The 15,895-nt window shown below is 46.9% G+C and overlaps 2 protein-coding genes across 3 annotated transcripts in view; one reads left to right on the forward strand and one right to left on the reverse strand.

Annotated features, from left to right (window-relative positions):
- The window catches only part of LOC126504186 (S-adenosyl-L-methionine-dependent tRNA 4-demethylwyosine synthase TYW1), a 77,905-nt gene extending 70,882 nt beyond the window's left edge, over nucleotides 1-7,023 (reverse strand). For both annotated transcript variants that reach the window (XM_050146269.1, XM_050146268.1), the window contains exons 1-3: nucleotides 6,882-7,023; nucleotides 5,297-5,427; nucleotides 2,434-2,556 (exon numbers count right to left, since the gene is read on the reverse strand). In XM_050146269.1, coding sequence (XP_050002226.1) covers nucleotides 2,434-2,556; nucleotides 5,297-5,427; nucleotides 6,882-6,939 — 312 coding nt within the window. In that variant the 5' untranslated portion in view covers nucleotides 6,940-7,023. The remainder of the gene's footprint in view (nucleotides 1-2,433; nucleotides 2,557-5,296; nucleotides 5,428-6,881) is intronic.
- A 1,758-nt stretch (nucleotides 7,024-8,781) lies between these two features.
- On the forward strand, nucleotides 8,782-15,460 carry Sbds (SBDS ribosome maturation factor). The gene is made up of 5 exons (XM_050146271.1): nucleotides 8,782-9,138; nucleotides 10,068-10,197; nucleotides 12,511-12,711; nucleotides 12,950-13,114; nucleotides 14,762-15,460. The coding sequence occupies exons 1-5, from the start codon at nucleotides 9,011-9,013 to the stop codon at nucleotides 14,888-14,890; spliced, it is 753 nt and encodes a 250-aa protein (XP_050002228.1). The 5' UTR covers nucleotides 8,782-9,010; the 3' UTR covers nucleotides 14,891-15,460.
- The last annotated feature ends 435 nt before the right edge of the window (nucleotides 15,461-15,895 follow it).

The following is a 15,895-nucleotide window of genomic DNA, read 5'->3' on the forward strand; positions in this document are numbered from 1 at the left end:
CCTCTTCTGTAAAGATGAGAAGCACTGACTAAGAAGCAATGGTCAGGATGAGGCCTGGGAAGGAAGAGTCTGGGGGAGTCAGCAGGGGTCACGGGGCTATCAACCACATCCATTCCCAGCCTGCCGGGTGGAAAACAGGTGATACGTGTATTCCTCGAAGAGATAGCCCTGCGTGTTTAACATGCCCAGCTCCCTAGTGCTCATCTGTGAGCACAGGAACCTCATGTGGGGTAGAATAGAGTATTTGCTTATCTATGTAAAGATGTATTGCCTTTGTTTAACTATGTTGCCTTTGTTTGTTGTTTAACTATGTAAAGATGTGTTGCCTTTGTTTGTTGTTTAACTATGTAAAGATGTGTTGGTGTTCTACCTCGCCTGCCTAAGGCACCTAATTGGTCTAATAAAAAGCCGACCAATAGCTAGACCGTGTCAGCCTCATTCTGGGCACCATTACACGGAAGCCAACAAGATGGACAGAGCCCTGGTCCTGAAGAAGCGTCTGGCTTACTGGATGAATAGACAAGAGTCAGTAAAACCAACCAGACGGAGATGAAGAAAACACACTCAGACGAGTGGGCAGAATCCAGGCTGGGCAAGGTGGGTGCCACACAGGTGTACTGCACATGCACACTTGCACAAGTCAATACAAGGAGGGTGTTACACAAGTGCACTGCACATGCACACTTGCACAAGTTGATACAAGGAGGGTGTTACACAAGTGCACTGCACATGCACACTTGCACAAGTCGATACAAGGAGGGTGTTGCACAAGTGCACTGCACATGCACACTTGCACAAGTGGATACAAGGAGAGTGCTACACAAGTGCACTGCACATGCACACTTGCACAAGTCAATACAAGGAGGGTGTTGCACAAGTGCACTGCACATGCACACTTGCACAAGTCGATACAAGTGCATACGTGAGAAAATAAGCAGCCAATCCTTGTGACTAAGCACAAAGTCTCTGAAACCCCTGAATTCACTATCATGCCAGTGATAAGACTCACCAGAGAGCCCTTAGATGGCTTCAGGACAGAGGGTGGCGGCCAGAAAACGAACCATGTGACTAGAACTTAATGACCAATGACCTCCAATTCAAAGGAGTCATTATGTGACTAATATGTCAAGATAACGCCTAAGAATTACTCACCTAAGGTCATTTTCTGATACAAAAAGAATTTGAGGTCAGCCTGGCATAAAGGAAAACTTGTCTGGAAAAAAAATCAAGGTTCTGAATGAAACCAGCAAGACAGACGGCTCAGTGGGGAAAGGCACTCGCTGCCACGGCTCATATCCTGAGTTTAAGTCCCACCCCCAGCCCACACGGTAGAAGGAGAACTGACTTCTGCAAGATGTCCCTCTGGCGTCCACATGTATGTCCACATACACGCTCATGCACACACTAAAATAGTTTTTTTATATTCATTTATTTATTATGTATACAATATTCTTTCTACGTGTATGCCTGAAGGCCAGAAGAGGGTACCAGATCTCATTACAGATGGTTGTGAGCCACCATGTGGTTGCTGGGAATTGAACTCAGGACCTTTGGAAGAGCAGGCAATGCTCTTAACCACTGAGCCATCTCTCCAGCCCCCAAATAAATAGTTTTTTAAATGAAATAACAGTATTATTCTGAACAGGCCACCTGAGACTGTCTCAAAACAAAACAGCTCTTCTGCATAATACCCACAAGAGGGCAGCAGAACCCTCTTCTGCAGCACACAAGATAACAGCCCTTGGGTTTGCTTTATTGGGTTTGTTTTTTGAATTCATTCTCACGGCAGCCTTACTGGGTCTTTTCCTGGAAAGTACTCAACAGCTGTGACCTCATTCCAGGGAGGCCAGTGACAGTGGAGCCAAGAAGAGAAGCTGACAGCTCTGGTCACACATCTCCAGCTGGGGTCTACAACCTACCCGGGCTTTGGTACACTGACTGCACTGAACAGATGTGTGAACTTGCAGAGATGGGACCCATCCCTAACAACATCACGGTGATTCACTTTTCTTGAGTAGGCACCCCAAAGAAACTATAAATGCAGTCCTCAAAAAAAAAAACAAAAAACAAACAAACAAACAAACCCCACAGACTTCCTTCATTACCAGTGTTCCACAACTATCTCCACCTCGTTATGAGGGTCTCACATAGGAGATTGCAATGTCACAACGACGCAGGGTTGGATGTGCCTGAAGTCCACGTCCTGTCCCCACAGGCACAATCTCCAACCTCCAGAGACAGACGGGCTTCAGGGCCCTTCAAACCCAGGATGCACGGACACTGGGCCCAACAGAAGGAAGCCACCCAACATATTCCAGGAAGGAAGAGAGGCTAGAAGGACTGGAAGACTGACAGCTCACTACTGAAGGAGGGTTTCTAGAATCGTCTTTAAACGCTGTGAAACCAAAGAGAGGCGTTGTGCAAAGCCCTCACCTTGGCAGTGCCGGTCTGCGACCCGTAGAAAATCTTCACTCCAGATACGTGGGTCTGCTTCTGCTGAAGGGAGGGAGAGCCGTCGGGGGCACCTGGGAAGCTTCTCTCCTGGGAGCGAATGACCTAGAAGATGAACAAGGGAAGGGGGTCCATCAAGATTCTCCCTCACTCTGGGAGACATGAGAATGAGCGCAGACTCTTGAGTCTGATTCTCCTCACCCTTCCGGGTGTGCCCTTCAACTCATCCTCTTGATCTAACTAGGTCCATACAGGCCCCACCTCTTTTATATGATGTCCAGTACCTGCAGAAGGAAGCTGTAACCTACCTGATTATGGAGACCTGGTTCCAAGACAGACGGACACACACAACGGCAGGACCACTTCCCTTAGGGAGATGCGCACAATGTCCACCCCTCCTAAGAGGACTCCAGCAACAAACCATTCCACAGAATCCCACCCTGGGGACCTCAAGAGCCGCCGTACCACTTGAGAATGGAGGGTAACTTCCCTCTGCTCGGGTAACTTCACACAATCCCTAGACTCCAGCACCGTCCAAGACCACAAGGCTATGTGCAATCAGACCGATATTACATACAACTGGCCAAGAGGAATGCGGTTGGGGGAAGCAAGAGAATCTCCTCTGGGTCACTAGCTGCCCCTCTACCTGTGAGGGAAAGCCATCAGTCACCAAGTCCAATCTCCAGAGGTCTCTTGCAAGCAGTCACAGGTTCTGATGAAGACAGCTGTTATACTCAGAGGATGGCAAGTGTGTGTACACACACACATCAACAACAATATTCAAGTCATTTTCTTTTGCTTTTTTTTTCTTGGGGGGTGGATTTTGTTATTTTGAGACACAGTCTACCTGTGTAGCCCACACTAGCCTCAAAATAATCATTCTCCTGCCTCAGCCTGCAATGTGCTGAGATTGCAAGTGTGCTCTCTCCAACCTGGCCTCAAGTCCTTCATATAAGATGGCCTAGAATTTACATAGAACCTACACACATCCTCCCAGAGACTTTAAACCATCTGTAGACACTTACATTTGATCCAATGAAAATGGTATACAGTTTTTACACCGCTTGGGCTTTGAGAATGGTATTGTCAACTCTTTTCTCCAAACTAAAACCTCCCTTCTAGCAGGGAGGCTCAAGAGGGGCATGAAATTCACCAAAAACTTAGAAGACTCAAGAAGCCTCACAGCAGGGTGGTGGTATACACACCTCTAATCCCAGCACCCAGGAGGTAGAGGCAGGTGGATCTCTGTGACTTCAAGATCAGCCTGGTTTACAGAGCAAGTGCCAGCCCCAGCTCAGCTGTGTAGGCTGTAAGGACTGCTAGGGAGACGCCCCCTGCGGAGCTGCCTACGAGAAATGCAGCTGCCTTCAGAGATACCCAGTCATGGGCCATGTTGGAACAGGACTTCCAGGTGGCACAGCTTCCCAACTGGCACTGGCACTGCTGGGAGTAACCCCGCAGTACACTGACCGGCTCACAAAGACGGCTGGGAAGAACCATTTCTTCAGTCTGACCCCCCTCTCTCCTGGGGTGGACAGAAACGGTATCTGAGGAAAAGTCACATGACAGATAGGGAGAGAAGTTTGGCTGGTCATGTGATGCGGGTGCTAGGAGTGGAGCTGGGGCCCTCTGCAAGAGCAGCACATGCTCTTAGCGGCAAAGCTGTCTCTCCAGCCCACATCCAGCTTTTTATATGGGTTCTGGGGCCTGAACGCAGGTTGTCAGGTTTGCATGGCCAAAGCTTTGACCAGCTGAGCCGTCTCCCCGGCCCATTTGCCAAATATTTTCTATTCTTTGGCTTAACCTGAAGACCACCAGGATGTGGAGGCAAACTGCACGTTCTAAGAGTTCTAATCTTTTTGTTTATTTGTTTGTTTTGTTTTGTTTTTCCAAAACAAGGTTTCTCTGTGGCTTTGGAGCCAGTCCTAGAACCAGTTCTTGTAGACCAGGCTGGCCTTGAACTCACAGAGATCCACCTGCCTCTGCCTCCTGGGTGCTAGAATTAAAGGCATGCGCCACCACCGCCAGCTAGTTCTCTTGATAGGTCAAAATTCCATTGTAAAGATTCTTAGTTCATTATAACATAGTCTCTAAAATCTTAAGAGAAAAAAAAATTAAGGAATCAAAATAAACCATAGACAGTGGGGGAAAGGGATGGGAGGAAAGGAGGAGAAACTGCAGTCAGAATGTAAAATAAATTAATTCAATTTTTAAAAAATCTAGAGAAACAAAAATGTGATTTAATGTAGGAAGGGTAATGCTTGCTGATGATCTTAGCATTCAGGAGGTGAGGCAGGATGACTACCCAGACACCAAGGTTAGTTGGCTACATAATAACAGGACTCTTTCTCACAAGCTAGATGGGTAGGTGGGCAAAGGCCCTGTGGCCACGCCTGACGACTAGAGATCAATCCTAGAACCTACACAATAGGAGGAACCAACTCCTGCAAGCATGTACTCCTCTTGCAGGACCCCAGATTGGTTCCCAGCACCTATAACTCCTACTCCAGAAGATCCAACGCCCTCTTCTGGCCTCCACAGGCAGTGCACTCATGTGCATATGCCCACACATATGCACCTAATTAAAAAAAAAAAAAAAAAAAGTCGGGGGCTGGAGAGATGGCTCAGCAGTTAAGAGCACTGGCTGCTCTTCCAAAGGTCCTGAGTTCAGTTCCCGGCAACCATATGGTGGCTCACAACCATCTGTAATGAGATCTAGTGCCTTCTTCTGGCCTGCAAGTATACATGCAAGCAGAACACTGTATATGTAATAAATAAAGATTTATTTTTAAAAAAATGTTTTAAAGGGAGAGGTAGGTAGAGAGAAAAAAACTATGGCAATTACCTGTTTCTTGATGACAACCTGGACACAGATCCAAAGGGTGACTCCCAGAGCACAGCCCAGGTAGATGTAGAACCTATTCATCCATAGTAGCAGTAAAGGTGAAGAAAAGTCCCACACGTCGACAGGAGGCCCTGCGTTCAAAACAACACATAGCTGGAACAACGCATGCAGCCACAAAGATGCCCACTGATGGTTTAAGAACTAAAAGCAGCCTGGTGGTGGTAGCACTGGGAGGCAGAGGCAGGTAAATCTCTAGAGTTTGAGACCACCCTGGCCTACACAGTGAGTTTCTGGACAGCCAAGGCTACACAGAGAAACCCTGTTTCGAAAAATAAAAAACGAGGGAAAGAAAGAGTTGAGATCAAACTTCATATTCAACAATCTAAGAAATTTCAATGGCTGATTTATTTATTTTTTTGTTGAAACAAGATTTCATTATGGAGACCAGGCCACGCTCAAACGTACAATAATTCTCCGCCTCACTATCCAGACAGCATTGTCTGCCCTTTTCTGTTTGCTTGTTTGTCTTATGAGATAGGATCTCTCTAGCTCTGGCTATCCTGGAGCTCATTTATGATGACCAGGTTGGCCTCAAACTTACAGAAATCCACCTGCTTCTGCCTCCCAAGTGTTGAGACTAAAGGCCTTTGCCACAGTAACCGCCCTGATTTCTTTTATATATATATTTTTTTTTACTTTTAGTTATGTATAGGCCGGTGTATCTGCATATGCTCATGTGCATACGTGCAATAAGCCCTGCAGGCCAGAGGTACTAGATCCCTTGAAGCTGGACTTACAGGTATCTGTGAATGCTAAGAACTGAACCCCAGTTTTATGGAAAAGTGGCAAGTGTTCTTAACCACTGTGACATCTCTCTAGCTCATACCTGAGTTTTTGGGGTTTTTTGTTTTGTTTTTGTTGTTTTTTTTTTTTTTACTTTGAGGCTTGCCTTAAACACTGAAGCTGAAATTTCAAGGGACTTGAAACCTGAAATTTAGGTTTACAGGTGCTATTGAATAGACTCAGAAGTCTCGAAACATGTGTTTAAGGAGGAAGCCATTTTTTTCTTCGAGGTTAGGCCAGTTTCCTTCAAAACATATCCCTTAGTCCCAGAAAGGCAAAAACTAGTTAAGAGAACGATCAGTCCTCCCTGTTCCCAGTAGTGACAGCCTCCTGCTATTATGTGCATTCAGTAGACTGAGGCAGGAGGAACACTGTAAATTTGGAGGCTAGCTTGGGCTACAAGCCGAGTTTCAGGCCAGCTTAGGCTACATAACAATTTCCTAATCCCCCTGGGTAGTAAATTCCAAGTCACCCTCAACTACATTCTGAGCGCCAAGCCGGTTGCTACACAGATGAGTTCAGACCTAGACTACATGGTGAGTCCCATTCTCCTGGGTTACACGGTAAGTTCTAGCTCAACCTGGGATACAAAACAAGGAAAAATATAATGAAACGACAAGGGGAAAAATAAAATACAATAAAAACAGAAAGTAAAAGATCAAGTGCAACACCTACGCCCCCTGCGCGGGAAGGGAAGCTGTTTCCTCCTACCCGCCCGAGACCCTGGCCAGCCCGGCCTCACCCATCCTCCGCGGAGCCCAAGCCCCGCAGGTCACAGCAAAGTCAGAGTGCGCGGGCATGCGAGCACACGGATCGGGGTCACAAAACTAAGGCACCATGCCGCCAGCAGGCCAGCCCTCATTGGCCACAGAGGACAGAGGGGGTGACAGAGCTAGCGGAAGTTCAAAGGCTGCTCTCTGATTGGCTTAGGTGGGGAGGGGGCGGGACCAGAGAGAAGCCCAGCTCGTAACGCTGGGACAGATGCTGGAGCGTTTCCTGTACGTCTCGGATTGGCTCAGAGTAGGGAGGGGGCGGGCCTGAGGGGAGCTCCGCCCAGAGGTGCAGAAGAGAGTATGCTTCGGACTCCACTCGGTTTGGCTAAAATGCAAAAGGGCGGGACGGAGGAAAGTACTGTCTAGAAATGAAAGACAGCCTAGCCTGGTGGTGCAGACCGTTGTTAATCCTAGCACTCAGGAGGCAGAGGCAGACGATCTCTGTGAATTCATAGTTCGAGACCAGCTTGGTCTACGTACTGAGTTCCAGGACATACGTAGGCCAGGGCTATGTAGAGAGACCCTGTCTCAAAATAAGTAAGTAAATGAATGAAAGAAATGACTGACAGCTCAGTGACACAGGCCTGTAATATCCAGCGCTTTTGAGGCTGAGGCAGGAGAATCACGAGATTCGGGATAGTTACTCTTTGGAACAAGAGTCTCATGTGTATCCCTGACTGGCCTGTAACTTGATTCGAATTAACAAAGCTTGCCTGTGCCTCCCGAGTGCATGGGCCACTATGCCAGGTCAAAAGAAATATTAAATGAGAGGAAAAGAAAAGACTCTTAGGAGAAAAAAAAAATCAGACTACAGGCTGTCAAGCATAGGAGCGCATTCTTCTGATTCCAATACTCAGGTTTTGCTGTTGTTGTTGCTGCTGCTGCTGTTTATTTGTTTGGTTGGTTGGTTTGGTTGATTTTTGGGTTTTCTAGACAGGGTTCCTCTATATAACAGGGCTATGTGTTCTGGAACTCACAGAGATCCACCTGCCTCTGCCTCCCGAGTGCTAGGATTAAAGGCCTAGGATTAAAGGCATCCGCCACCACCATCCAGCCTAAATCCAATATTGGAGAGACTGAGTCAGGAAGATCGGCCATAAATTAGAGACCAGCATGGATTACATAGTAAGACTTCGTTTCAAAATAACAAAGAAAGGACATTGACTATAGTATGCGGTCCAGGTGTGTAGGCTCATTTGCATCTTAACTGTAACAAATCGACAGGCATTGTTTGGGTGTAGACTATAAAGTGACTATCAGATGACATTGAGGTTTTTGAGTAAATGTATGTGGGAGTATCAGGTATATCCTTAAGTATTTAAGGCTAAACCATACATACGATGATATGCTTTGATATGTGTGATGAGACAGGGTCTCAAGGAAACCCAGGCTACCCTCAAACCCTCCCTTGAACTCCTGATATCCTGTCTCTACCCGCAAAATTCTAGGATTATAGGTGAGGACCATCATATCTGGTGATTAGCTTTAACATAATAGAATAAAAGAGGGAGGATAGGCCAGGCTGTGGTGGCACACGCCTTTAATCTCAGCATTCGGGAGGCAGAGACAGGCGGATCTCTGTGAGTTCGAGGCCAGCCTGGTCTACAAGAGCTAGTTCCAGGACAGGCTCCAGTCTCAAAAAACCCAAATAAATAAATAAAGTAAATAAAAAAAGAGGGAGGATATAATTATTGAAGCAGGATGATGGAAACTCGTTACAGCTTTTTTTCCTCTTTAAAAGGTTAAAATGAATGCAGCTCCTGAATTCTGCGGAACTGTTCAACTAGAACACCATGTTTCCACTGGGCCAATAAACATTACTCACCAGCCAATAGGAGTTGCGCGCGCATGTAAATGACGCCATCGAACCGCGCTTTCCTCTAAGGATGGGGATCGGTGACACCCCGCAGGCGTAGTTGCTTTCTTTTCCTTCCCCTGGCTAGTGCGCCGCCGGACGCAGGCGCAGTAGAGCAGTCGGGTGCGCAGTGACTGCCGCCCAAGCGTAGGTTAGGGAAGAGCCTAGCAGTCCTGGGGTTCGCGTGCCGCGGGGTCGTTACAGCCGAGCGCTTGGAGAACCCGCGGTCTGGGAGCAGCCGCCATGTCGATCTTCACCCCCACCAACCAGATCCGACTGACCAATGTGGCGGTGGTGCGGATGAAGCGGGCAGGGAAGCGCTTCGAAATCGCCTGCTATAAGAACAAGGTCGTCGGCTGGCGGAGTGGCGTGTGAGTGAGTGATCCTGTGCCCCAGAGTCCAGCGAACCGGTCACCCCGAGGCTGGCTTCCCTAACCACGGCCGCTGAGAGCCATGAGTACCTGTCAGGCCTGGTTTCCTGGATTCGGACTGGCCTCTGGTTTGGGATTTTGTTGGTATCAAAAACTAACAACTAGAAACTCCGTCATAGCTGGGCCAGGTGGCCTAGACCCGTAATCCCAACGCACAGGAGACGGAGGCAGGAGGGTTGCTGCGAGTTCCAGGCCAGTGTGTGAGACTCTGTTTCTTTAAACAAAACAAAGCTGAAGCCAAAGAAGCCCCGAAATTAGGTTTGGGGATTGGGGGCTTCTTGGATAAATGATTAAGACGGGAATCCGATAGTCCAAATACTGTCACGAAGAAAAGAAACTTACTATGGTCATTTTGCTGGAATACTAATCGGGAAAGTAATGTGTCACACACCCCTCAGAATACCCACTTTTATCAAAGTGCGTAGTGTCTTCACTACTGCCATCTAGGGACAGATATTCCAGGGTGGAAGCTTCGGCACCACACCCCACCACACCCCGAGTTTCCTTATGTAAAACAATGACGTGTTTGGGTTTCCTCCCCACCCCCCTTCTTGATTAACTGAGAGAATACAGATACTGTCCTGAGTTTGAAATTGTTCAAGTCACCTGGGAGAGAGGTGGGGGCGCATGTGTGTTCAGTTTCTCGTTTTTTAGTTTGGGTTTTATGAGACAAGGTTTCAAGTAGCACAGAACCCCACTAGATAGCCGAGGCTACCCTTGAACTCCCGATGTCTGCCTCCCTCTCCTACGTGGCCGGGATTACAGATGAGCACGGCTTGCCGCACTCCCGTCTCTCTTGTGTTTAACTGTGAATGCGTTCCCAGCTGTGCAGTGGATTCACAGAGGCTTCTCTCTCCCGCCCTTTCAAGGGAAAAAGACCTCGATGAAGTTCTGCAGACCCACTCAGTGTTTGTAAATGTTTCCAAAGGTCAGGTTGCCAAGAAAGAAGACCTCATCAGTGCCTTTGGGACGGATGACCAGACTGAAATCTGCAAGCAGGTAGGTTCTGCCGGTCACAGCATAACGCATCGCCATGTTCACAGGCAACATCAGGACCTCTGTTCTTCTTGATCAGTTTTTGTTTGTTGTTTTAGCATTCATGTTGAAAGATTTGGGAGGTTCATACAGTGGGACATCAAACTCAGCTGGATAGCCATGGAACTTCTAATCCTCCAGCATCACGCCACCTTAGCTCCAATATAACACTGGGGGTTGGGGAGGGGAGACAGTATATTACTATGTAGTTCTGGCTGACCTAGAACTCATTATGTAGACCAAACTGACCTCAAATTCACAGTAATCCACCTGGCTTTGCCTCCTGAGTGCTAGAATTAAAGGTGTGCACGTCTGTGCCCCGCTGGTCTGGGTTTTTTGTTTGTTTGCTTAACCTGTATCAACAAATGAGTGTGCACATTTGTGCAAGGTGCCTGTGGAGACCAGAAGAGAGCACTGGATCCCCTGGACCTGGAGTTACAAGCATTTGTGAGCCCCTGCTGTGGGTGCTGGGAAATGAACTCCAAAACTCAAAAGGAGCAGCAAGCTCTCCGCTGTGCCTTCTATCCAGCCCCTCCAGTATCACTTCTCACACAGACTCTCAACTTCTTTTTTTTTTTTGATTTTTTTGAGACAGGGTTTCTCTGTGGTTTTGGAGCCTGTCCTGGAACTAGCTCTTGTAGAGTATGTTGTTTTAATAAAGCTGTGTATGCATAGTAAGTAGACTCCTACTAATACTGTAATCGGTATTTCTCAGAATTAAAGCAGCATAAAGAAGTTGAGAGCCGGGCAGTGGTGGCGCACACCTTTAATCCCAGCACTTGGGACGCAGAGGCGGGCGAATCTCTTGAGTTTGAGGCCAGCCTGGTCTACAAGAGCTAGTTCCAGGACAGCCAGGGCTGCACAGGGAAATCTTATAACAGGTGACAGTTCAACATCCAGGTTGGAGAAAATGCTGGGAGGAGACAGCAGAGGAATAGCTTGCCATGGTAGAAAGGGCTTCCTCATAGGCAAGGGGGCTGCATGTGCCGCAGCTTCTCAAGTCCTCTCGCCTTGTTCAGAATGGTAAGGGTTACCCCATTCAAGAGGAGGAGTGCAGTCTGGGCCTCTTCAGGCAGGCGAAAGCGCTCGAGATACAGAGCATGGAAGGAAAAGAACTTGGCGTTTCTGGGTAGGCGCGCCCGAATGCAGGAGCAGTGCCTGGTACCTTTCAGTCTTGATCTTTCCACAGTGAAAGTTGACTGTGTTGTTTTTTGAGGGGTCTCTTAGTCTTCAGGCTTCCCCGCAACTGCTGAATGTTCTCAGAGCATCTCTGGCAGGTTTAGGCAAGGCTGCTGGGCACTGAAACAATTTCCATCCTAAGGCCTTGACCCTGGACCCCAGCTTCAGCCCTTCCTCAGAGCACGTGACTGCCAGGTTTTCCATCTTAACAAAGCCAACTAGGCGTCCCGGAACCCTCCAAACTCCTCGGGGTTGTTTTTGTTTTGTTTTTGGAGACAAAGGGAACCGCCAGGTCCTGCTTCTGGGTTGTTGTTTTTTTTTTCCTAGATATTTAAAATCAAACTTTAGAAATTAACTTTTCTAATAAATCACCTCTTTTACCTCACTGTGCTTCCTACCACCCACCCCAGATTTACTATGCAGCACGTGCTGGCCTGGAATCTGCTATGCTCACTAGGCTGGCCTCGAACTCAGTTTGTTTTGTGGCGGTTCTGGGGACTGAACCCAGGGCCTTTCCTTTTTTTGTATGTCATGCCTCTAGAGCAGTGGTTCTCAACCTTCCTAATGTATTGCATTCACGCTTAAATACTGCCCCTCACGTCGTGGTGACCCCAACCATAATAAAACTATTTCATTGCCACTCCACAACTGTAATTTTGCTACTGTTAAGAATCATAATATAAGCCTGGTGGTGGTGGCGGCTCTAGCCCTTAATACCAGCTCTTGTGAGGCAGGTGGATTTCTGTGAGTTCTGGGCCAGCCTGGTCTACAAAGTGAGTTCCTGAATAGCCAGGACTACGAAGAGAAACCCTGTAGTCAAAAAAAAACATGATGTAACTATCGGATATACATGATATCTGATATGGGGTCACAGCCCACAGATTGAGAACTGCTGCTCTGGATGGATTTTTCTCCTGGCCCAGAAGCAGGATCTTGGAGCTGCTCATAACCTGGTGCTGGGTTTAGGCAGCATTTGGTTGGTTCTGCATGAGCAGCTGCAGAGAACAAAACTTCATTTCCTCCCTGCTAACTAACTCTGTGCCGTAGAAAAAGATAACTAAAACTGATGGAGACTTTCTGTATGTTCTGCCGTTTTAGATTCTGACCAAAGGAGAAGTTCAAGTGTCAGATAAAGAACGGCACACACAGCTGGAGCAGATGTTTCGGGATATTGCAACCATTGTGGCAGACAAGTGTGTGAACCCAGAAACAAAAAGACCCTACACGGTTATCCTCATCGAGAGAGCCATGAAGGACATCCACTACTCGGTCAAGCCCAACAAGAGCACAAAGCAGCAGGTAGTGAGCGCTCTTTGTCCTCAGAACTTCCCCAGCCTTTGACCATGCTTTCTTCCAGAGCAAAGAACTACTTTATTTCCATTTCACAAACTGAGACATCTCACTTCTCTCCGTCTTCCTGGGATTGCTTGTGTGGCCATTGGCATAATGCAGCTATATGCAAACTGTTTTGTTGATATCCGACATACGAGTTAGTGCATATATTAAATAACAAGCTCTCCCCATTATGTCTTGAAAGGCTTTGGAAGTGATAAAGCAGTTAAAAGAGAAGATAAAGATTGAGCGTGCCCACATGCGATTGCGCTTCATCCTGCCAGTGAACGAAGGAAAGAAGCTGAAGGAGAAACTGAAGCCGCTGATGAAGGTCGTGGAGAGTGAGGACTACAGCCAGCAGCTGGAGATAGTAAGATGATGGCGGTGGGGAGCCAGTGGTGGACTGGGCCCCAAGATTATAGTTAACACATTCTTGGCTTCATTCTACCAGAATAACTTACTGTCTGATCATTAATACTGTATTTTTTCTTACTTTTGCATAGCTGTAACCCAAATGCGTGAGAGAACAGAATAAGGTTTATTTCAGCTCAGTCTGAGAGAGTTCGGTCTATGACTGCTTGGCCTCGTGTAGTTGGGCAGAACAGGAAGGAGAGGGAATAGGGGAAATGGTGGAAGCTGGAGAGATGGCTCAGCGGTTAAGATCACTGCCTGCTCTTCCAAAGGTCCTGAGTTCAGTTTCCCAGCAACCACATAGTGGCTCACAACCATCTGTACTGAGGGAAAATAAGACGAGGTGTACCTAACAGAGAGAGCCCCTTCCCCCCGAATCTACTTCCTTCATAGAGATCTCACCTCCTCAAGTTTCCAGACTTGGCAAATCAGTACCACCAACTGGGTATAAAGCTTTGAACACATGAGCCTGTTGGGGACATTTCATACTCAAACCATGAGACAATATCAAGAAGTTGTAGGCTAGGCTAGCATGTCAGATTGTAAATAGGACACTGCAGTTAAACACATGATTTTATTTGCTCCTTAGTCAACTTATTGACAATAGATTTGTTTTGGTTGTATTCATTTTCTTTGAAATAATATTTTTCACTGAGTCTTCTATGATGAGACCACTAATAATAGAGTGGAGCCACGTGGTACACATCTGTCACCCTAGCACTCTGGAGGTAGGGGCAGGAGAATTGTGAGTTCAAGGTCATCCTCAGCTACAACGTGAATTTGAGACTAGAAGTTACCATCTTTCCTTTTAACCAGAACATGTTTTAAGCATTAGCGATGAGAGGATTTGTTCCTGGGTCATGGGTGGTTCCTCTAAAGAGAAACAGCTGTGCCAGCACTGTGAACATCTGCACTTTTCAGAACCCACCATGGCTTCTCAGTATGTCCCAAGGGTCTGCTTCACAGGTGGAGGTGACTGCCACTGACCTATAAGGGTCTAATGCAGTGGCTCTCAACCTTCCTAATGCTGCGACCCTTTAATACAGCTCCTCATGTTGTGGTGACCCTCCCCCAACCATAGCATTATTTTCATTGCTACTTTGCTACTGTTATGCATCATAATGTAAATATCTGTTTTCCAGTGGTCTCAGGTGACCTGTATGCATCATAATGGAAAAAATCTGTTTTCCGATGGTCTTAGGTGTCTGAAGGGGTCATGACCCACAGGTTGAGATCTGCTGGTCTAATGCTAGATTTCAGCCTGGAGACCGTAGTCTGTTACAACCCTGTTAGTTTACAGCTGGGAAATCTGGGTATGTTTTTAAGAGGAGTGAGGTGCTAGGGATTGAACCCAGGATCTGAATGCTAGGCTAATGCTGGCTCTCACTGTGAGCTGCAGCACCAGCAAGGTGAGTGAATGCCTTTCCCAAAGGCCAATAACAAGTGTTTAGAATCAAGACTGAACACCAGGCCCAGCCTGCTGCCCTGGTCTCCACTGTGTTAGCAATACCGAGAACACGGTCTGATCCGCCCTGAGCATTAAAACTGAGTTTAATCTGCGCTGTTATCAGTCCTCCCTTGGTAAACAGCTACGTGATCATTACAGGTGTGTCTCATCGACCCAGGCTGCTTCAGAGAAATCGATGAGCTAATAAAAAAGGAAACCAAAGGCAAAGGTTCTCTGGAAGTGCTCAGTCTGAAAGACGTGGAGGAAGGAGATGAAAAATTCGAATGACACTCTCCAACTCCTCAGCTGGAACAAGACAGAGGACATTTGTCCCCTGCAGCAGCTTGTTTCCGTGACCTGCCAAAAGCCCTGCTCAAGCAACGTGCCACTTTCCAATCTTATGTTAAACATTTACCTAGGTACTGGGTGTTTTTGTTAAATTGGGGTTTCCAACAAAAATGACAAACCCAAAATACAGCGTCCAGAACAGCTTGCTGTCTATGCCTTTCCAGTTCCACAGGAAAGAAAGAACAGACATTGGTGGATAAGAAGGTAGAGTCAGTATGTGATACATCATTGGAGGGGGGTCTGTATAACAAAAAGGAGTGTTTGCTGGGATGAAGATGTGGCACTTTTGCATAATGAAGTCCAGGTCTGGGGTGTGCGCTGGTTCCCTAAATTTAGATATATAATGACTAGGGAAAATTTGAATTTTTAATTTTCAACAAATGTGGAACCACACAACTGACTTAGATTATTCTTGGTAAAATATATAAAGTCATTTAATACTAATTCTTAAAAGTTTATATGTTAGTATAGCTAAAATTATACATAATCAATAAAACTTATTTTTATTAAGCTCTGGCTTGCATTTCTAGACAGCTTTCTTTTTGTTCTGGTTTTGTAGCAGGGACTTCCCTCACTAATGAGATGCCTGAAAAAGCATGTTCAGGAAGGGAAGGTTTTACCTTAGCTCAGTTTGAGGAGTCCCAGCCCATCATAGCAGAGAAGGCATGGTGACAGAGTCATGAGGTCATGCTGCATCTGCAGTCAGGAAGCAGAGAAAGATGGATTCAGATGCCCAATCTAGAAAGTCTCACAGACTAGAGTGACCAGAGGTTTGTTCCCCTGCTAATTCTAGATCCTGTCAATTTGACAATATTAACCTCACAATGGGGGGGGGTGTTTTGAGGGTCTTAATCAAAGGCCTTTCTTTACTCCCAGCACTGGGAAGACAGAGGCAGGTGGATCCGAGTTCAAGGCCAGCCTGGTTTACAGAGTGAGCTCCAGGAC

The sequence above is a fragment of the Alexandromys fortis genome, unplaced genomic scaffold (genome assembly GCF_014885135.2).
Source record: "Alexandromys fortis isolate MF-2015 unplaced genomic scaffold, M_Fortis_MF-2015_v1.1 scaffold_56, whole genome shotgun sequence".
NCBI classification, from domain to species: Eukaryota; Metazoa; Chordata; class Mammalia; order Rodentia; family Cricetidae; genus Alexandromys; species Alexandromys fortis.

Coding starts and splice junctions, on each gene's coding strand:
- Sbds (XM_050146271.1), top strand. CDS start 9,011: ATGTCGATCTTCACCCCCACCAACCAGATCCGACTGACCAATGTGGCG. Junction 10,198..12,510: donor AGACTGAAATCTGCAAGCAG/GTAGGTTCTGCC, acceptor CTGCCGTTTTAG/ATTCTGACCAAAGGAGAAGT. Junction 13,115..14,761: donor ACAGCCAGCAGCTGGAGATA/GTAAGATGATGG, acceptor TGATCATTACAG/GTGTGTCTCATCGACCCAGG.